This window comes from Mugil cephalus, chromosome 6, assembly GCF_022458985.1.
Source record: "Mugil cephalus isolate CIBA_MC_2020 chromosome 6, CIBA_Mcephalus_1.1, whole genome shotgun sequence".
Lineage (NCBI taxonomy): Eukaryota > Metazoa > Chordata > Actinopteri > Mugiliformes > Mugilidae > Mugil > Mugil cephalus.
Window position 1 is genome coordinate 4,529,726 of NC_061775.1, and position 20,706 is coordinate 4,550,431.

General features: G+C 40.6%; 1 protein-coding gene across 1 annotated transcript in view; it reads left to right on the plus strand.

Moving 5' to 3' along the window:
• Positions 1-2,594: 2,594 nt before the first annotated feature.
• Positions 2,595-20,706, plus strand: part of si:ch1073-396h14.1 (disintegrin and metalloproteinase domain-containing protein 10) — a 28,652-nt gene continuing 10,540 nt past the window's right edge. Inside the window, exons 1-9 of the mRNA XM_047586263.1 lie at positions 2,595-2,803; positions 3,683-3,830; positions 4,027-4,145; positions 4,741-4,896; positions 11,157-11,242; positions 12,045-12,167; positions 14,481-14,573; positions 14,830-14,998; positions 20,396-20,559. Of these exons, the coding sequence (XP_047442219.1) occupies positions 2,752-2,803; positions 3,683-3,830; positions 4,027-4,145; positions 4,741-4,896; positions 11,157-11,242; positions 12,045-12,167; positions 14,481-14,573; positions 14,830-14,998; positions 20,396-20,559 (1,110 nt within the window). The 5' untranslated portion in view covers positions 2,595-2,751. The remainder of the gene's footprint in view (positions 2,804-3,682; positions 3,831-4,026; positions 4,146-4,740; positions 4,897-11,156; positions 11,243-12,044; positions 12,168-14,480; positions 14,574-14,829; positions 14,999-20,395; positions 20,560-20,706) is intronic.

Genomic DNA, 20,706 nt, shown 5'->3' on the forward strand with positions numbered 1-20,706 from the left:
AGCTTTAATAGACGAGGATGTTAAGTCATCATCTTTAAGACAACCACGTGATCCACGAGGTCAAGGCCTGAACCCCTTGAAAACTCCTCAAGAGATCAAAGTGTGCAGACAAGCTGTAAAACTTCAAAGATAAAGCTAAAAGGTAAAGGAGGACTAAGACCGAACTCTGCATTATCTCAAACCTGAGTCTGACTTTCATTTCCTACACGCATACTATACGAGAACACTAGATGCTGATGGCTGCTCTGTGAAAGCAAAGTATCTTGTATTTGTTTGAGTTAAATTAGCATCATGAATAAGTTATCTGCAAAGTTTGTGTGTGAAGTGCTCATTTTGTAGCGATACGGTTAACATAATACACATCTAGATTTAGATCTTTACTGGTCTAATTTATTTTAACAACATGATGCTTTCAATAAATAATAAATAAACTGTATACTGTACACTACCTTAATCCCATCTGGACCCCATCCCAGACGTCTGACAAGATGGATTTGAGTTCTCCGAGGGAGGTAATATTCACATAAACTTTTACCAACGTAATATAACACACAAGCCCTCCACCCCCCACAGGTTCTATGTCCTTCAGTTTTTAGCATTTCAGACCCTTCCCAGATGTACATGCTCGACTCTCATGTCTTGCAGCACCGCAAGGCGCCATCTCATGTCGGACAAGAAGTGAACTCACAAATTCATTCAACTCAGTAAATCTTTGGCGTTTCTTGTTAAATTACAGCAGTTTGACTTCACACACAAAACAAGCAAATGTACTGTAACGTAGTGTCTAACCCAGTGTGTGGAGAGGACATCAATTCAGGATATCTGAACACATCCATTACACAATTTAAAGTTAACATCCAAAAATATGTATGCAGACAAAAAAAAAAACTGTAAATCATTTTGACATGCACCATTCAATGTGAACAAGATCCATGTGACCATCTGCTCACAGTTACTGTCAGATCAAACCTAACTGCAATCAGAAGAAGAAATGTTAATTTACATACACTATGTATGCGCTTATGTATGCCAGATATTTACACACACTGTATTAATTTAATAGTAATTCAAACAAGTGACTTTTGATGTGTTATGAATTTAAACAGCTTCAGTCCAGTTTTCCAGATTTATTTATTCATTTTTGTTAATCAAAACTACTTTTGCCTAGATACATTTTTGTCACTGTTGCCTGACTGGTTTACTTAAATAAACACTGACAAGCAAAGTTTTGTTTTGTTGTGGGTGCCACACGTGTTCTGCACAGACTTTTATCTTTGTTTTGGCCCAGCAAACGTGTATTTTCTACCTTTCATCTGGATCGGTATTAATGATTGCGCAGGATAAGTTGCAGTGATTTAGAGCGGTTCAGAGAGAAGCTAAGCTCATGCTGGATCAAAGGTTTGTTGCAGTGATACAACAAACACTTTTACCTTATGTTAGGGCTTTGTTGAACTTCTGCTGCACAGGCTCCTGGAGATTTCCTCAGCTACGTCTGTTTCTTACCCAGATCTTAAGCTGAAGAAGAAATTGTCATATTCTCTATATGACTTCCTGTTGAAAAAAATATTGTGGACATGTTGCTGTTGATTCATGCAGATGTAGGAGGGGAGATTATTATTTTAAGCAGCAGAACCGTTGTTTTCAATTGCCTCATTTATGGGTTGACTGATGATGATCACATTTCCTCTTCATAAGTTAATGTTCCTCCATTTTCTAAAATTGTCACACTGGGTTTAAAATTAAGCCACAAAATCCCTTTCACACAGAATGAGTCATGCAAACTACTGCTTCCTTGTCATAAGTGAAATAATTTCAGACACAGAATCAGACCTGTGAGCACCCATTTGTCAGGATATAGAGAAAATTAATTACTCTCCAGAATGTAACTGCTGTCATGTGTCTTGAGAACTGTTGACGAATTGGTTCTTTTTTTTTTCTTTCTTTCTTTTTATACATGATCGCCAAAGGAGAAATTCCTCTGGCTTGAGTGGCCTTTAGATTTTTAATCATCACAGCTGGGGAATCATTTATTACTTTGGATGAAATGTCTTGGCAATAACAATAATGATGATAATAAAAACAATTCCATACACTAGCATAAAATGTGTTAAAATGCCAACACACATAATTATACCAAATAGTATCTGCTAGTATAAAAGCATTAACATTTATCTGTTATGTTACCTATCTTTAAGCACATAAGACTACAGAACCCTGTTTAAACAGCCTTTATTACAATATAATAAATAACCTATTTATAAACACCTTTCTTGCTTTTTTGTGCCAAATCACAACTGTGTCACTGTACTGTTGTGAATTAGCAACTGATTTTGAGAAAAGGAAAACAGTAATCTGAATTTGATTCCTACATACAGAGGTTTTACACTCCAGGATGAACTTAAGCCATAACTCATGCTCCTATCACTTTTAATCCTTAAATTTCCACTCTTATTACTTCAGGAATTAAGCTTTCTCCAACTGTATCCAAATGATTTCCTGTAACAACACTGCTAACTCCAAACAAGCTGTCAAACAAGTCTGAATACGCCCCTGTGTCAGTCTTCATATTTTCAAGCTGAGTTCTGGCATCAACTTTCTAACTAGTCACATTCCAGTGTGGGAAGACCACAGGAAAGAGACAGGTGAAGAGAGAAACAAAGAGACATGGAATGAGAAAGGGAGAAAGGCGTGAGCTCAGGAGGAGGAAGAAAAAACTGGGAAGGAAAACATAATCACGACAATAAGGCGACCATGGCGGTTCAACACTACTGGTTGCTGCTGCTTTTGGTCGAATGGATTACAGGTAGAGTAGAATGGTGGTGTGTTTGGGTGTGTTGTATATGCAAGAGGTTTCCCCTTACACTCCGCCTTTTATAAGTGGTGTGTGTTTGTGTGTGTGTGTGTGTGTGTGTGTCCAGAGGACTAGTCTCCCTTGGGCTCTGACTGATACGTCTCAACCTGTCCTCCCAGGAATGCTGCATAAAGAAGTTCTTATGTAAAACATACAAAAAAAAAACAAAACAAAACAAAACAAAAAAACAACACTAATGTTGTTTGGTTTACTTAGTTTCTTTGTGGTCACTTAGCTGAGTGGGGTAGGGGATTGGTTGAGGTGGATTCACATAGAAAGGACAATGATACTTAGTAACATGACATACTGCAAAGCAGAAACCTCTTAACCTGAAATTTACAGAGATTGGTGTTGTCTAGTCTAGTGTTTTTGTTTTGTTTGTGCTGTGTTACTTTAAATATGCAGCAAGAAGAACTGAATAAATGGGGGAAAATTGGGGAGTTACATGGCAGAACATGAAATAATCAAATGGTTTAACACCGAGTGGCGCAGTTAAAGATTATCTGTATCATACTAAGAGTTAAATTAGGTATTGCCCTTCAACCTGCAGCATAAGTGTTAGAATGAGTCACCATGGAAACAACAATGTAAATTAACGTTTAAACAAGACATTTTAGTATCTTGTGTGTAAAGTCATACATTATCTGCATAGAAGCTGATTTTGCCATTTCAGTTGCTGTGTCAATATATATATATACTATAGTGTTAATTATTATAATGCATAGTTAGTGGTATACTTTAATATTTATTATAATAAATCATTTATTGTAAAACAATAACTTTGAAATTTTGCCTTAGTCTTCTAACTTCAATAACTCTCATTTCCACCAGGTGTTGTGAGTAGCATCAGTCCCTATATAAAACATTATGAAGGCTTGTCATACGACACAGAGGACCTTCACAGGAAGCACATGAGAGCCAGGAGAGCCATTCAACCCCATGAATATTCACTGCATTTGGATTTTACTGCTTTTCACAGGTATCAACCCATTCCTATAACTTGGCCTCTACTTCAAAAGCAACGTGAAACTCTTTGTATCTGTTCCTAAACAAATAGCACATACCAACCATTAGTTATTACTCCATATATACGCCCCGCAGACCGATCTGCATACTCCCCACGACAGCAAAGGACTTTGGCACATGTAAGTTGTTTGTGTTTTTGTCTCCTTCAGAACTTTCCGTCTTCTCTTAAGACAAGATGCAGCGGTGTTTTCGGAAAAATTCAAGGTGATCAGTGAAAACGGTTCCATGTCACCTGACCTCTCCCACATATACACAGGAACTCTGGAGGGTGTGTATGATGGCAACGTCTGGCCTCCTTTGTGGCTCAAAACAGTTAACCTTCATTTATATCAAGTAAAAGCTGTATTTAAATGATTTCATTGGTATCGCAACTAAGGCCTGAAGAAATATCCCCAAAATAAGTCAGTAAATGCTCCACAGCTGTAAGGTCAAAATGATGGATGAGAGACACATGGAAGAATTTTACAATACAGTTTTCTTATCACCATCACATGATCAGAGTGAGATATGAACAACACTGACTGCCTTATAAAGTCTACTGTAGGAGGTGGCTAACACTGGTCACTTGTATTTTACTTTCAACAGTTTCGTCTCGCTGTAACACTGGTTTCCTAGTCTTCATTTAATGGACCTTGTAAGCTCTTGAAGTACTCCAGATATGGGGTCCTTAAAAGTTTAAAAGTTTCCTTAAAAGAGCCTTTGGCCACTTGTATGTTAATGTGTATTGTATATCTCACTAAGAGGTATCTATTTATTAACAGTTTGTGTCTATGTCAGTTTAATTTATTTTTTTTAATTTTTTATTTGTGCTCCTTTTCATTCTCTGACCCTGACATGTTGTGTCTCTTGATGTAACCTTGCAGGTGAACCGAGTTCAGCCTGCCATGGCTCTCTGTTACAGGGTCTGTTTGAGGGAACCATCCATACAGACAATGGGACTTATCACATAGAGCCGGTCCATAGATACATGAGCAACACAACAGATTATCACTCGATAATCTACCATGAGGATGATATGGGTAAGACTGCTTTCCTTTTCTGACTTAACTGAAAATGCACTTACGCTTTTAGTGTATGTACTTGGAAATATTGAAGTGACACCGCATAACCCAAGAAGGGCCTTCTCTTGGAGTTTTGCAAATGGCATGACCAAGAACAAAATAAATTCTGCCAAAATTTCTTCTGGCAGTCTTACAGAAAGAGTAACAGAATAACACACATCATCCACTGTTATTAATCCCCATTGCTATTGTCCTATACGGTATCTATACAGTATCTGAAGCCTGGTTCACCCTAATGTTTCTCAGGTTCAGTGAACCTTGTAGTTACCAGAGTTATAATGTAATGGATGAGCCTATTCAGGGCATTTTGGGCCTCCCAGCTTGGTCACCGGCCAAAAAAAAGATAAACATAAGATGGTATGATTTTTGTATTGGGAGGAGTAGATGAGATGGGAGTTCAAGTAAGGAGGAAAGTATGAATGTGGTGGAAGAAGGGTACGAGGATAAAAATATACGACAGCAGAGAAAAAGCTGTGGAGAAAAGGATTTAGTAAAAGGAGCAGGATGGATTTGGTTGGTCTTAGAGATCATTTTCAGTAACAACAGATTTGAATGAACTCATATCTGGCTTATGATTATGATCATGACTTGACCAGATGGCCTGTCAGTATCCATGTAATCTGCTAGATCTGCGTGCAGTATTGCAGTAGTATTACAATATTTCTAAGAAAGCATTTTTCTGGAAACACAGTGCAGATTGTGCCAGAACCCCCCTCTGTGTCCTTAAGTCTGCACAGGCTCCACAGATGCCTTCCTCTCTACTCCTCCCGCCATTTCTTGAACCCCATTCAAAGGTTTAGCTATATTTCACATTAGATAGCGTTGCGGCTGATAGCATCTTGTATTGTCATTCACAAGCCAGCATATCTACAGGAAACTGTGAACAATTTGGCTCGTGATCTTTCACAAAACAATCAATGCTTCCATACAAAGTGGAAATTAAGACATAAAGGGGTGATATAATGTGTCTACCGCTGTGTTTATTTCCACTTCCTTTGGTTATCGCCTGGAGGAAACATTTTTGTCTCTGGGGATGTTGGACCTCATGAGGTCTATCAGATCTGGGGCACAGGGCACGACTAGGGTGGCCATTATGCAATCATTAACATATGACATCAGAGCAGATCTTATGCATGTTGGACATGAGAATTAATCCTTCAATGTAGGATTTAGTGCTATGTAGCTGTGAGATTCCCTGTTGGTCCACCACCTCACTGTGGGAAGACTTCCAGTCGGCTTTAAAAAGGTTCTGGCAATCGGTCTGGTGCCTTAGGGGCGGTAGGGAATAATTGCTCACCCCATGTTTGGCGGGGACGGGGAGCTGTTGATGTCAACAGGGGCTATTGTTGGGAAGGAATACTTTGTGGAACTCCTCAATCCCACCAACACATATTCCATAGAGGAAAGAGAGCTGAAGGGCCTGGGATTGAACCGGTCAATCTCTGGGTCAGAAGTCACAGAGGAAGTGAAACAACTCCGCAGTGACGGAGATCCGCCCTGGGTATCTTAAGGCTCTGGATGTTGTAATGCTCTGCAGCATTGCGTGGATATCAAGTGGCAGACTGGGGAGGTGGTCCCCATCTCCCCAGAGGGTTTGTTCCAGCTGTAAGGGGATCACACTCCTCAGCTCCAAGTCTATACCAGGGTGCCGGAAAAGAGGGTCTGGTTGATAGTTGAACTACACATTGAGGAGGAACAATATGTTTTTTGTCCTGGACATGGAACCATGGGCCAGCTTTTTACCCCTGCTAGGGTGCTGGAGGGGGAATGGGAGTTTGCCCAACTGGTTCACATGTGTTTTGTGGATTTGGAGAAGGCCTACGACCGTGTCCCCAGAGGCAATAGTGCGTGAGTTTGGTCCGTGCACCAGGCAGCAGGTTGAACCTGTTCCCATTGAAGGTGCTTAACTAGTTTGTTGTGGTGAAGAGTAGGGATGGGTATGGTTATGGGTTAAGGTTTTATCTGATACTGGTGCCAAACCGGTTGTTTTGAACTGATGCTAGTGGTTAAAAGAATGGAAAACATACAAACTGTCTGTGTCTTTTTATTCATTTAAATGATATTAATACAACTAAGACCAAGAAATAAATTTGCCAACATAAAATAAAATTCACAACAAACTGTCATAATTATCATAATCAAAACAATGGCAAAGACATTTCTCGCCTTTTTAAAAAAATGCTGTCCATTGCTAGATGTTCCAGATGTTACCTCCCTTGCACAATATCGCACTTATTTCAGGTTGCTGGGTCTGCATCTGTTGAGGTGAAGTACAGCTAAACTTTTGACTATTTGGCATTAGGCATTTTGAATGTTCACTTCCATCCAAAAAGAAGGACCGAAATCTGCGTTGCTTTTTCGTCTGGTTACAACTGTTTGCGGCAGCACTGGTGTCATTATGGTACTGAGTATTGGTACCCATCTCTAGTGAAGAGAGAGCCAAGTTGAAATGTGAAACTCCCAATTTATTGGTCGATCTACGTTTCAACCCTCACCTATGGCCATGAATTTTGGGCAATGACTGAAATAGCAGATAGATTGTGAATACAAGTGGCCAAAATGGGGCCCAGCCTTAGCAATAGGGTAAGGAGCTTGGACACAAAGGAGGAGCTCAGAGTAGAACCGGTGTCGAGAAGAGCCAGTTGAGGTGGCTTGGGCATCTGGTAGGGATCCCAGACGCCTCCCATTAGAGGTATTTCAGACATGTCCCTCTGGAAGGAGGCCTCAGGCTGACCCAGGACATGATGGAGGGATTATATCTCTCAACCCTTAGCTGTCATCATAATTTCACACAATTCCCCATATTTAACAGTATTATGTTTGTTTAGTGTTCCATAACCTTTGACGTGTTTATCCCAGTAATCTCTGCTTGTTTGTTTCCTCTGAGGACTGCCAAAACAGACTGTGTTGTGTAATTTGTGTTCCTTGTTACAGAACCTCACTGACATTCAGTCATGAATGTTTCTCTTGGTTTTACTCAACCCACCTTTACTCATTTTTACTCAATCTGAAGTGTTTCTTATCTGTATTTACTAAGCTGGCTCAATGAATGAATAGTCATTACCCTTGTGTGTGTAGTGTAGCTATTAGCCCCCCCTCCCGAAGTTTCACGTTACGGTGGGTAATGATTAACTTTACAATTCCACGAGATAAATGAAGAATAATCAGTCTCTTAATGATTAACTGATAGATTCCCATCTAAAACTGAAAAGTGGTTTTACAGTCAGGAGCTACCTTTTTTTTAGCTTGGGAGATTTCACAAATATGCCTGTTACTGTCTGAACCCTCGTTGTTTCAGCAATACAAGAAGAGTTAACAGTCTTTGTGTTCATGCAACAGAACACAGTTGTTGTACAGTTGCTGCATGTACTGCTCTTTGTTGCACTCTGATAGAGGCAAGAATATATATAGCTGCAGTACAGCTATTTTGATCATTTTGATGTGTCATTCCAGGCTTTTCCAACACACAAAGTGAGAAACAGCTTGAGATCAATGGAAGCTGCATAAATGGGGAAGGTGTGGGATGATGGGGGATATCTGAGGCAGACAACCTCCCACCAAGCATGCACATGACATTATTTGGCAGAACTGTGGGCTCTTGTGTGTAAAAAGGCCACTGAAGAACTAGTAGATCAAAGGTTCGCTCTAGAACATGTGCTCATGAGTAATGTTATGCACAGACTCTTATAGACATGAACAATCTTCCATCAGTTTGTCATTGTGATTATTATCAGTTTGTCATAGTGATTATTTTATTTTTTTTTTTTTTAGGAGGACACTTTAGATGTCCAAATGGTCATTCATCAGACACATACAGTAAGCATTGACCTCAGTGTCCACAGACATATCCTGGTTTAAATTATTTCTCTTTTTGACTAGTGAGATGAAGAGGAATTTATTCTCAAGAGCATGGATCTAAGACATACAGTATATTACGAATGTACTAGAACTGTATGACAGTATCTGTGTTGCTCTCGTGTATTGTATGTGTTATACTCACAGCTGGAATGAGACTTCAGGCTCTGGCCTACATTTTCTACATTGTATTTCATAGTAAAAGAGGTTTCCAACAGCTGCTGGAAATGTTAGTCTGGACACAAATGTGAGCCAGATTTTCTATCTGGGAAAGTCCTTTTTGTTAAGCTTTCTTTGTAGCTGATGAAGAAATGTTTGTCTGTGCAAGGTTGTGACATTTTCAACTGACAAAAGATACAATAATGAAGTTGGAAAGATTTATCTTGTATAGTATGACCAAGAAGAGTGATGGTGATGCGTTGTGAGAGAGAGAAGAAGAGGATGAGGGGCATCGGCAAAAAGAAATGTCTGGAAATAATTCAGTCAGTGAGTCGACCCCCAGCATTTAGATCTCCATATCCAATCCATCCCCCACCCACAGCCATGCCATGTGTAGAATAGCAAACAGGTTGGTGATTGGTTGAAGGAATTTTGGTAAGGTGGTGTGATCCAATCATGTGTTGCTCTCTCTCACTGTAAGTCCACGCCTGATCTGCTGAGTATGACCAGCCGAGTCATTCGACTATTACTGTGGAGCTGTGTGGTAGTCTTGAGACATCTTGCAGCAGTTTGCAATCCTTTACAATACATTTACATTGTTTCTTCTATATTTAAGAGCAGATTCCCCACAGTCCCTGACCATGAACCTAATAGTCTCTGTTGCAATGTGAGGCCCTTGCATTTTTGTGAAATTCTGTGGTTTTTTAGAACAATGTGACGGGCCAACTCATGCAAAAGTAATATCTCCCACAGCTGCAATCCCATCATTGTTGCATCACTTTGAATGAGACAGGCGCCCCAAAGGTGTTGCAAATCGCAGACAGTGTTTTTTGTAATGAAATAGAATCAACAGCTATCACAGCGTTTCCATGGGCTTGCCCAAGCCTCATGCTGCAGACCACTGCTCTGATTTCCAAATACAGGTCCCCTATTTATAAAGTGTTGGAGAATGTGGCTGTGCTTCAGTTCATTTCAGATATGTAATGTGCTGCCAAACTTTGACTGCTGCACTTATTGTATTAAACGCTTCCTCAGGGGAAAAAAAAGTTAAAGGTGTACAGAAAACTTCCACATAAAACACAAATGCTGTACAGTTCTCTGTTTCACATCCTCAGTTTCACAACCTGCCATGCTGCAGGATACATCATGTGTACACGTGTTCTATGAAAGTTTATGGGACATTTGACACTAAGACAGACTGGTGTAAATTGACTGTAAAAGAAATGACTAAAAAGCTCGCCTATTCTTTTATTTTCTATTAGGGTGTAAAGAAAAAAATTGCAAACTCATACAGCAGATAAGTAAACCCCATGCATCACTCATTCACATTATATGCTAAATTGTCGCTGGGTCGCCATTGGAATAAGAATAAGATGCTTGTCGCTTTCCTGAGGCACCTGGCGGATTAGATCTCAGAAACTAGCGGGAAGTTGAGTCCCGATACAAAGACATATGATTTGTTGATGCTTCACATGAGTCATGAGAGCGCTTTAAAAAAGTTGAAGCCAGCTAGTTTTTGATTTGTAGCACATCACATCTTGCAGCATTTTTGGGTGAGACTCTAGCATCATTCATCGTGACTTCCACTGGAAATGACTTGGAGCCTGCTGCTTTTTCCCCAGTTGTGTGAACACCCTGCTCTGTTCCTTGCACAGTGAAAAGTGATATCAGGGAACATCAAATGTTGCACATTACACTCATAATTCAAATGTCTTTATTGATTCTTTGATGTGGTCTCAAGAGTTGGTGATGAGAACTCAGTTTGCTCCATTTTTCTGGAGCACAGGGCTCACCCCTGAAATTCACTAGCTCAGGAGATGCCACTGTTCAGCTGGAGACCTTTCATGCCATGCCTTATAATCATTCAGTACTTCTTTCTTTTTCAATCATTGCCTGTGGTTAAGCACAGAAACAAAGTAGCATGTTTATTATTATTATTATTTCAGCACTGAGATCAGACTGTGGCCGTATCCTATCTTTCACAATGTCTTGTTTGGTCCAATAAATAGCAGTTACGCCAGCCAACCTCGTGTCTGATGACTTCTCTGCTATTTATTGACATTGGATGAATGAACTTTGGATAACAGTGTTTGCTTGGCCATCTGCATCTCGGTATGTGCTTAATAAAGTGGAGCAAGAAAAAAAAAGTAGATTAAATATTTGACATGTACCTGTGAACCTAAATGTTTGTATTTTTTGTGTAGTCCTGCCATACATGACATCAGGCCCTGATGGGTTCTGTGGCGCAGAACATCTGAACGTCCTCACCCAGAGCCTCAAACTCAATCAGGTAGGACAGTCCAGACATAACTCATCATACTCACTTCTCTTTACTTTCTCTTTCCTTCATTGGCATCATAATTTCCTCTTCGGTCATAGAATTAATAAACAAATAACTCCAAACTCGTAAATGCTTCTTTGAGGAAATTAACAGATGTGTCTGATTCATCGGTCACACCAGCCTTAATTTATGATCCCATTCATTCGTTTGGTCACTTTTATTGACATGAGACACTGAGAACAAATTACAGGTTGTAGCTCCAGAAGAATGTTTGGACATGTTTAGAGCCGAGCTGCTTCTCTACAGATGACCCTAGTCACTACTGGACAATAACAAAAACAGCTCTTCCAAACATCTGGCACATATATTAAGCTAAAATCCCCCTTGGGTACCATGATAATTGTTGACCTTTGGTCAACTGGGTGGCGAACCTGATATCTATTGTTGGAGACCTTGGTATGAATCCATTTTTATCTGCAGATAGAAATCACTTCCACTCTTCTGTCATGAAATAGCCTGAACAGATGTTTTTCCCAATGGGGCGTCCAAGTTGTGTTCCTGCTGTGACATGTCCCCACTCCCCCTGGGACACTAGTATTGTATAACATTTGCCTTCAGACGGACCTTAGCTTCATGTGTTGTGTGTTCTCATGTGGTAGGCGTCATGGTTTTTATCGTTTAAGGGCAAGTTATTTCCCAAGTCACATCTCAGTACTTTGATGTGACTGACGTCGGCCATATCATGGTTCTGATCTGCCTCCAAGTAGTCTGTCTTCCCGTCAACTTCATGTCCTTGAATTTTAATACACAGGAAGCACCGGTGAGCCGGTCAAGGAGAACAGTTGACGAGACAAAGACCAGCTGCCTGCTGCACCTCCATGCTGACCACTTCTACTACAAGAGGTTTAAGTCTGTTGAAGCTGTTGTAGCTCAGGTGATTAAAACTAATGCCACTTTGTAGGATACTTTATGTGTGATTTACAAGGGATTGTCATTATTTATTTAGATATTAAGTATTGATTGTACATCAGAAATGTTACACAAAAACCCACATGTGACATCAGATATTTAGATAAAAGCAGAGATCATAAAAAGTACTGCATGTTCAGACTGTATGTCCTTTCCGTCAAAGACTCACCGCATTCAGGGTAACGTACAGTACGTGTTTCAGAGAACACGCTCTTTACCAGAGCATGTGTCATCTAATGGAAGATCCATCGGGAACATCAAATCACAACCAGATTTTCTCACCTGTTGGCTGAGCTCTGCTTTGTTTACTAACCTGAATTCCGTGGCCTGGATTTTGGGTGCACTGTACAGCAATCAAAGTTCATTTCTAGATACTAAAATCTAATCCTGATAAAACAGGTCAATATGTTTGCCACTGACGTTAAACTATTTCATTTGATTACACAAAATGGAACAGAAAGCGTCATTCGAATTAATATTGATTGTTCCTGTATTTAACTGATCTGGTGGTGGAGTTCAGTTTGTGATCTCAGTTTATGTCAATCACATAAACCTCAGTCTCAATCACACAATTTGTAATTTAAATCTCTGGTCTGTCTGGTTTTCCTGAGGTTACCTGACAACTGACTTTCCTATAGTTGACCTTGATATACCACTGAGATATTCGACAATACTAATAAAATACCAATCTGCTGCTGTTATGGGGGCTCAATAAAAGGCCAAATGCCAGATCCTGCACAGACTCAAGCAGTTGTCATGGCACCACACACGGCAGGTGGAGGAACACAGTGTCAAATACATGGACGACATCTGGCCACATAAGGCTCTGTGCCAGGTGTTAAGTCTGGGCACAGAGCTGCCAGGCCACATGGCAGAACAAGAAGGACCAGTGCTTGTTCTTCCCCTCAAACGCATCCAGCAGCTTTGCTCTGTACTTTCAGCGTGAGGTAACATCCATGCCATGACAAGGACAAGCTGGAGCTTAGATGTTAAGTGAATCGTTATATGACAGAAGTTGCATACAAAACCACACAAAGGCAACCTGACTGAGGGACTTAGTGAACTCTGAGGGGCTTTTAATATGTCATACATTTTTAACCCTGTGTCTTGTGTCCTCAGTGTTTGACCTTATTAGAAATACAAAATGGCTCATTGAGGAAGCTGATGGGTAGAAAATTACTAGTTCTTTAGTTCAAGACATAATTACCTTTTTGATTCTTCTAAATTAAAACTAATACACAGTGTTATCTCCTGCGTTCCACATTTGATCCAAAATGATAAGAACACAGCTGTTGTAACTAACCGAATTATTTTCAGGTCGGGTTCTGTTTCTTTTGGTGAAACATGGACCTTGTGGAAATTAGCTATATGCTAAATCTGAAGCACTCATGTATTCATGTCTTTGGAACTTATTAATGTAGGTGCACATTGTGTGCACAAGTTTCTTGTTGGAACTTATCTTGGCTTTAGTGAAGGCTGTCATCAAAAGCTGTCTGTCTGCAGGTGGGCCTGTGCAGCCTCAAGTGACATGACTGAACAAAGATTTTGCAGCTGGGGTCAGAGGTCACATGAGAGGAGTTGAAAGCAGAGACATAACTTCAACATAAATACCTTTCTGATTCTTCTAAATTAAAACTAATACGCAGCGTTATCTCCAGATGTCTTAATGAACCAAAGTATTTTCAGGTCAGGTTCTCAGGGCAGTTTCCCATTTCTGTGTTTCTTTTGGTCAAACGTGAGTCACACTTGTGCATTTCTAGCTCCCAGTGTTAAATACAAGGACAGTTAATGAGTAGTTCTGTTTTTTTCGTGGCCACACTGTGATACTCTCTGACCTTCTTTCTGCTGTTCCTCCTCCTCAGATTCTTTCCACCTCAAACACGCACATTTGTTGTTGCACCTGGTTCAGTGCCAGACCTTTGTTGTACACTGTAAGTGTCACCGCTGACCCGCTTTCAGGGTCCTCTGTGTCCAAGGTGTCAACATTTACATTCATGGACATTTTCCAGTACACTCTACTGTACGGTCGTGTCTCTCTGCATGTGAGTGGTTTGCACGTGGCTCTCTGACAGTGTGAGGGACCTGCCACCCACACGGAAAATGTGCTGCTGCTAACCTCACCTTATAGATGACCAGGGTGCTCCATTTCATAGTAACCGCTTGCTCTAAAAAAAAAAATAAAATGACAAATCTACTGTAAAATGATGTCTCGTAATCAACAAAAAAAAAAGAGCCGACGCATTGTCTGTTTTCTCATATAAACCTGTCTCTTTCACAGGTTGCCGTTTACATTACGGCTGTGAATGACATCTACGACAAGGTGGACTTTGATGGAATCAAGCTGATCAACTTCAAAGTCAAATCCCTTACAGTAAGATCCCTGTGTGCTCGAACAGGACCAGAATGGGCCCTGATCGTTGAGAGATGCAGATCACTGATACCTCTGTCAGAAACATTTCCTCCTGTTACACTCAGTGGAGTGAGATCAGTGGGTTGTATCAGGTGGTGCTTTCATGTCTTCGTCCACTAATGAAAGCCAAAGTAGACAAAAGATTAGTTTAAATAAGTGAAATACAGTGTTAGATGTGTGGAGGCTGAGCTCATTGTGTACGTCTGTCGCTCTCAAGGTGATAACGGAGGAGGATAAAAACGATCCTCTGCATCATCTGTACATCGGCCCTGAGAAGCTGCTGAGTTTGTACTCTGAGAACGACTGGGGCAACTTCTGCCTGTCCTACCTGCTCACTAACCGGGACTACAGCGGGGTGCTGGGACTCGCCTGGGAAGGAAAGGCTGGTGAGTCAGAATCACTGTGATACATGTGCGCTGGAGTCACATGCAACCGATATGCACCATGGTGGCAGAGTGGTTTGCACAGTCACCATTCAGGTCATAAGCCCTAGACTAAACACATGAAGAATTAGGAGTATCGGCCTGTTTTGTTGTACGTGCGACACTATGCAGATTTAAAAAGTAATTTTAATAAGGCCCTCTGACCTCTGTCCGTGATCTGAAATCGTTGCTCCTAAACCTCAAACAAACAGTTCAAAACGGTGGAAAATAATTATTTCTTTCTTGCCGAAGGTTACATCAATATATTCAACCCACTGTCATGTGTTTCTGTTATCATTCTTTCCTGCAAGACTTCCTGGCGTCTCTACTCTCTCACACTGAACACAAACTTTGTGAAACACTCCCCTCGGGCAGGAGGCTTCGGTCCGTCAGGACCAAAATCTCACGCCACGGGAACAGTTTCTTTTCTTTCGTTGTCAATGCACACATTTTCCATGCATCATTTTTACAGTTCCATCTCGATTTATACATTTAGCTTTTGTCCTGACTTATGTCTAATAAGCACCAGAACAAACCAAATAAAATGTGTTGATTTTGTGACCTGTATAAATGCTGATAAGCAAAGCAAGGTTAGTAGTTACCCCGTTATCTAGTCTTTAGGCTATTGCCCGCTGGCTGTGGTGTTATTTTGAGGGGTTATTAAATATTTGTAATATGTGTATCTGATAAATGGTACAGCATTACTTCACGCCTGAAGCATTATGAATTCAGTGTTTTGACAGTAGAAATAAATTAAAAGATCGTGTCATGATCTTCCAGGCTAAACAGAAACATGAAATGGATACGTGTTAGTCCATGTTGAAAGGTATGATAGTTGGAAAGTGAACTGTTTTCCTGCTCTGTGGGAATCTCTGCATGAACTTCTGTTGATCTGTGCAGCTCCTTCTCTGACTTCCAGAGAGTTAGCAAACACTTACCAGAGGCTGCACTCAACACTCCTATACATATATCAGTGTGAATTACCAGGCTGAGATAGAAGTCATGGATTGTGTAAAAATTTATAGTAAAAAAGGAGCACTTTTGAGCAAAGGCATGCGTTAAGAATTAACCAAGTGCAGCAAAAAAGTGTTTACCAGGGAGATGCAACAATGTCTTCAAACTGCAGTTTCCTGGATCAAATTATGTTGTGGCAGACAGACCCACAGGAATTATACACCTCCCGTTTAAAGGCAGTGTTTTGGTTTGAGAGAGCAAAAACAAAACGTGAGTGGAACCTCAATTGACAATCCTGAGTGATTTGCATACAAATCTGCTCCGCTAGTGCCTTTAAAAACAACTTCAAGAAACTATTTCTTTTTTTCCGTGTGTTGTAAACCCCAAGCTGGCGTCATATTCTGATAAAATAGCTGGATTAGTTCATGGAATCCTATGAGCTAAGCTCACACACTGATCAGTGTCAGTCCCAACATCCGCCAGCTCTCATGACGGACGCTGTGTGTAGTACTATTGTTCTGCTGGAGGAAGCTGGACGGTGCAATATGGGAATTGTTGTGGTAGGAGGTCCTTCTTGCTTGTTTCTGTGTCATTGTCTCACACGGTGCTTTTGATTGGCTAAACTGAGGGGTGTGAGAGCAGACCACCACAATGACATGTGATTATAGGGCAATGAACCTTTCACACGCACACACACACACACACACACACACACACACACACACACACACACTGCTCCCAGACGTCTTAGTGAGGTTTGGTGACTGCATTCCACAGCATGATCGCCATGGTGACACCTCACGTGAGAAACGCACACACAAACATACACACACACACACATACACACTGTGGAATCGTAGTGATATTGTTACAACTTTTCAGTATCATACGACCACCCTACAGAGATTAGAGTGGATAATTTGACCTCCACAAACAGATGCACTCCACCTTTGTATCTCCATAACCCCCTGACTCCAGTTTATTGGTGCTCTTTGGTAATAGAAGGTCTTCAACCACTGCTCCATAAACTCAAAGACCCCGATTCCTCCTGCGGCTGCTGCAGGCTGCACTATGCACATACATGCAGACACAATCATCCCCCATCTACCATGACAAACTCCACCTCTAACCCCTCCAAGTTGTGTGTTCATACATGGGTTGAAGATGGGGGGTTGGGGCCCGAACGTCTCTCTCCACTCAAGCGTCTGAACCAGTAAAATTCCTCTTCCTTCTGAGACTAATTGAAGAACAGACAGTAATTTTCCACACAATAAGTTTGGCGCTGAGGGAAGTTTTACTTTTTTTTTTTTTGAGGGAAGTTTTACGATGACCCTGAGTGCCGCACCGCAATTAAAGAAAACACATGAGAAAAAGAAAAAACACCAATTCAACGCAATATCCAATAAATCATGTGTATTAAAAAGACAACACAATAAAATGCATAAACTCTGCAGTGATAACAGGACATATGTACAAATCTACATGAAGCATATATGAACAAGCAAGTGCAAAAAAAATAAAAATAAAAAATGAGCTCCACTTTCAACACTTTATGGACAAACAAGTGTGTCCGTCATGCAGGGGCGTATTCAACACTTTTCAGTTTAACCTAGGAACAGCTGCCTCCAAAATAATGTCCATAAACATTTGTGTATCAGAAGTGTTTTCACACTTTGCCATGTTTTTCATAAAGTCTGAAGAAGTTTCCTTTGTTTGTTTGTGTTTTGTGTCTTGAACAACTTTCAATGGTGATTTGCCCTTTAGAATGCTACATTTATTTAGATGTAAAATATATCCGTCAGATAGAATATATATTTATATTTAAAAATTATTTATTTATTTTATTTAATTGTATTTTCAACATTTTTCAACATGGCAGCCTTTTTCCTTGTGGTAGCAAAATAGTTAAGGAGGTCAGTCTTCAAACCATTAAACACCGTTTTCTCTTTCCTTTCATTTCCTATTAACTTCTCTACAATTCGTTTTTTGTATAAAGGCAAGAGGCCAAGATACAGTGCTACCAACAGCCTTATAACCATTACGGTTTTAGGTCTTGATGAGTGATTTTATGACGAATCTGGATCCACCTGCCCACGTTCATTTGCAGCGAGCATTCACATGCTTTGGCCTCACACATTTAATAACCGAGTATCGTTTTTATTCCCAGTTGTTTTCTGTCTCTATCACATCTGTCCAATGAAGCTAAAAAAATTACAAATATCAAATTACATTTAGCTTTAGAGTATTTCTGTTGTTATGGAATTAACGTAGCATACATATTCATTAAATAACATCTTATGTCTGACTTTCTTATCAAAGAAGTTCATTTTAATAATTTTATCACACTGACATTATTGACAAATAAGATTGAATGCAGATGTGATGCACCTTTTGCATCCATCCCTTTCACATTTGTGCAGCGAGAGTCACTGAACTCTGGAGGCAAAGGTGACGTGCCTCCAGAGTTGCCGGATGCAGTTACATGATGTACAGTAATGTTTGTTGTTGCTTCCTGTGCTGTTGTTTTCTGAGAACTCTGTTCTGTTATAAACGGTCATAGAACTCGCTGTGTCTGTTTTTGTTTTTCAAGGTATTATTTTTCACTGCAACTCCCCCCAGACACATGTGTCCAAAGAAAGACAGCCCCTTTGCTATTGTTTGCCGATGATGTGAATGTGAGCGTTGGTCTGTGATGTTAATTGACGCTGTGCAGCCAAATCTTTTTAAAAGCGACTGTGTAAAAAGTATATTGAGGTGGGTTTCCCCCTGATGATCAGTGTGTGTGTATAAGGGGTAAATGATCCAGAGGATTGTTTGTTCCTCCGGACTGTGTTTATGCAGCGAGCTAATAATAGGAGGCTTTCACTACTGCTCCTTTCAATGGTGAGAAGTAGGAGGGGACAAAATTGCAGCCCCTCTCTGCTTGCGCTGCCAAAAAATGCAGTGCAGGCCTCCAAAGTAACACTCTTTCTAGGAAATCCAGCTCCTTGAAAAGCCCATCAGGGGGGCCATCAGGTCAAAAGCGGGGACAGCTGCAGCCAGAATCAATGTGGCCGCAAGCCCGAAAGATTGGCTTTTAGTAGTGAGGAGGACAGTTTAATCGTATTTCCACTAAACTGTAAAACTGTCTGCATACTTTCCCATTCAATTGCTGACTCAGATAGAAAGAGATAAAATAATCTCAGGTTACACCACTACTTTTCCAACCTCCTTCACGAGCCATGGAGATGGGGGTATTCCTGCCTTTGCTTCTAACCCTTGCAACACAAGAGATAGTGTTTTTCAACCTCTAAATGTCCCCTTGACTGTTCCTGGACGTCACACCTACGCCCACCAGCATGTGCAACAAAAACATGTTGGTGGGAGATGCCCATGACTGGTTCCCACAGTCCTCAGTGAAACCTGTTGAACTCATTTTCTCTGAAACAGGAGCTGAATATCTGTAACAGACATGTGCCTTGCAGGTTTTAACCCCCCAAAATGGTGCAGCTGACCACATTGTGTAAGAGGTGTTATATAATCCTCATGAGACTGCCCACACAACTGACATGCTCTATGTGCTGGCACAAAAAGAAAGGAACTAATTAAGAGACAGGTTGGAAACATATATAACTCACCAACCAATTTCTTGGGATTTAAAAAGAGCGATAAGATATTATTATTTATTATATTTTGTGTTATTTGGTCCCATGTTTTGCTGAGTAAAATGTGAGCTTCATCATTTCAATATCATATATGATTTTTGTTAAATTCAGTCAAATGTAACTTTAATCCATGAATAGTGCTGCTAACACATCACAGGTCAGCAGATGACGACAGGGCCTGTTTCTAAGGCTCCTATAGGATGAAGTCCCAGAGTCCCACAGCCCAGCCATCTGTCCATGAGAATGTGGCCAGCTGTTTTTAGCTATAGGAATGGCTTTAAGTAGCATTACGTAAAGACGAGGGCAAAGGAGACCATGAGAAGCCTAGTGGCTCTGAAGGTTTTGATGGGAAAACTCAGCAGGTTTGCTGGTTGCTCTTTCCACACCTCCCAGATCTGGGGCCTCAGAGGTTGATAACACTTCTGTATCAAAACATTGTTGGCTTAAGGTATTTCCAGTAACACAAGGTCACTTATGTAACCATACCACACTTCATCGACAGTAGCTGTTTTCATTAGGTCTGCAGCTCTTTTCTGTTGGGCCTATCGATGCTGCATTATCAGTGCAGGGAGTTACAGTATGTGTCATCATTGCTCACTGATAAGGCATCAGCTTTACCAAAGTTACAAATATTCCAGATACTTTCAGCACAACATGAACCACAAGCTGTACACATGTTAATACTACACAATATTTGTAGTATTGGAGGCTTTAACTCAAATCCTCAAACCTCCACATTTATCTTCTAATTTCTGTATTTCAGGTGACTGGGGAGGAATATGTTCACAGCAAACCATCCTCCGTAATGGCCAGAGCTCCTCCCTGAACACAGGTCTGGTCACAATTCAGAACTATGGACAGTTTTTGCCTTCTCGACACATCCAGCTGACCCTGGCGCATGAGTTGGGCCACAGCCTGGGATCTCCGGTCAGTCACCTCCCTGAACAGTCATCACCACGTCCCTATTACACAGAAATTCATTAATCTATTCCCTAGTTATTTGAATACTTGCAAAAAGGATGAAAATAATAACAGGATGATTTTGCCCATGCTATCTATCAACCACACATAAAT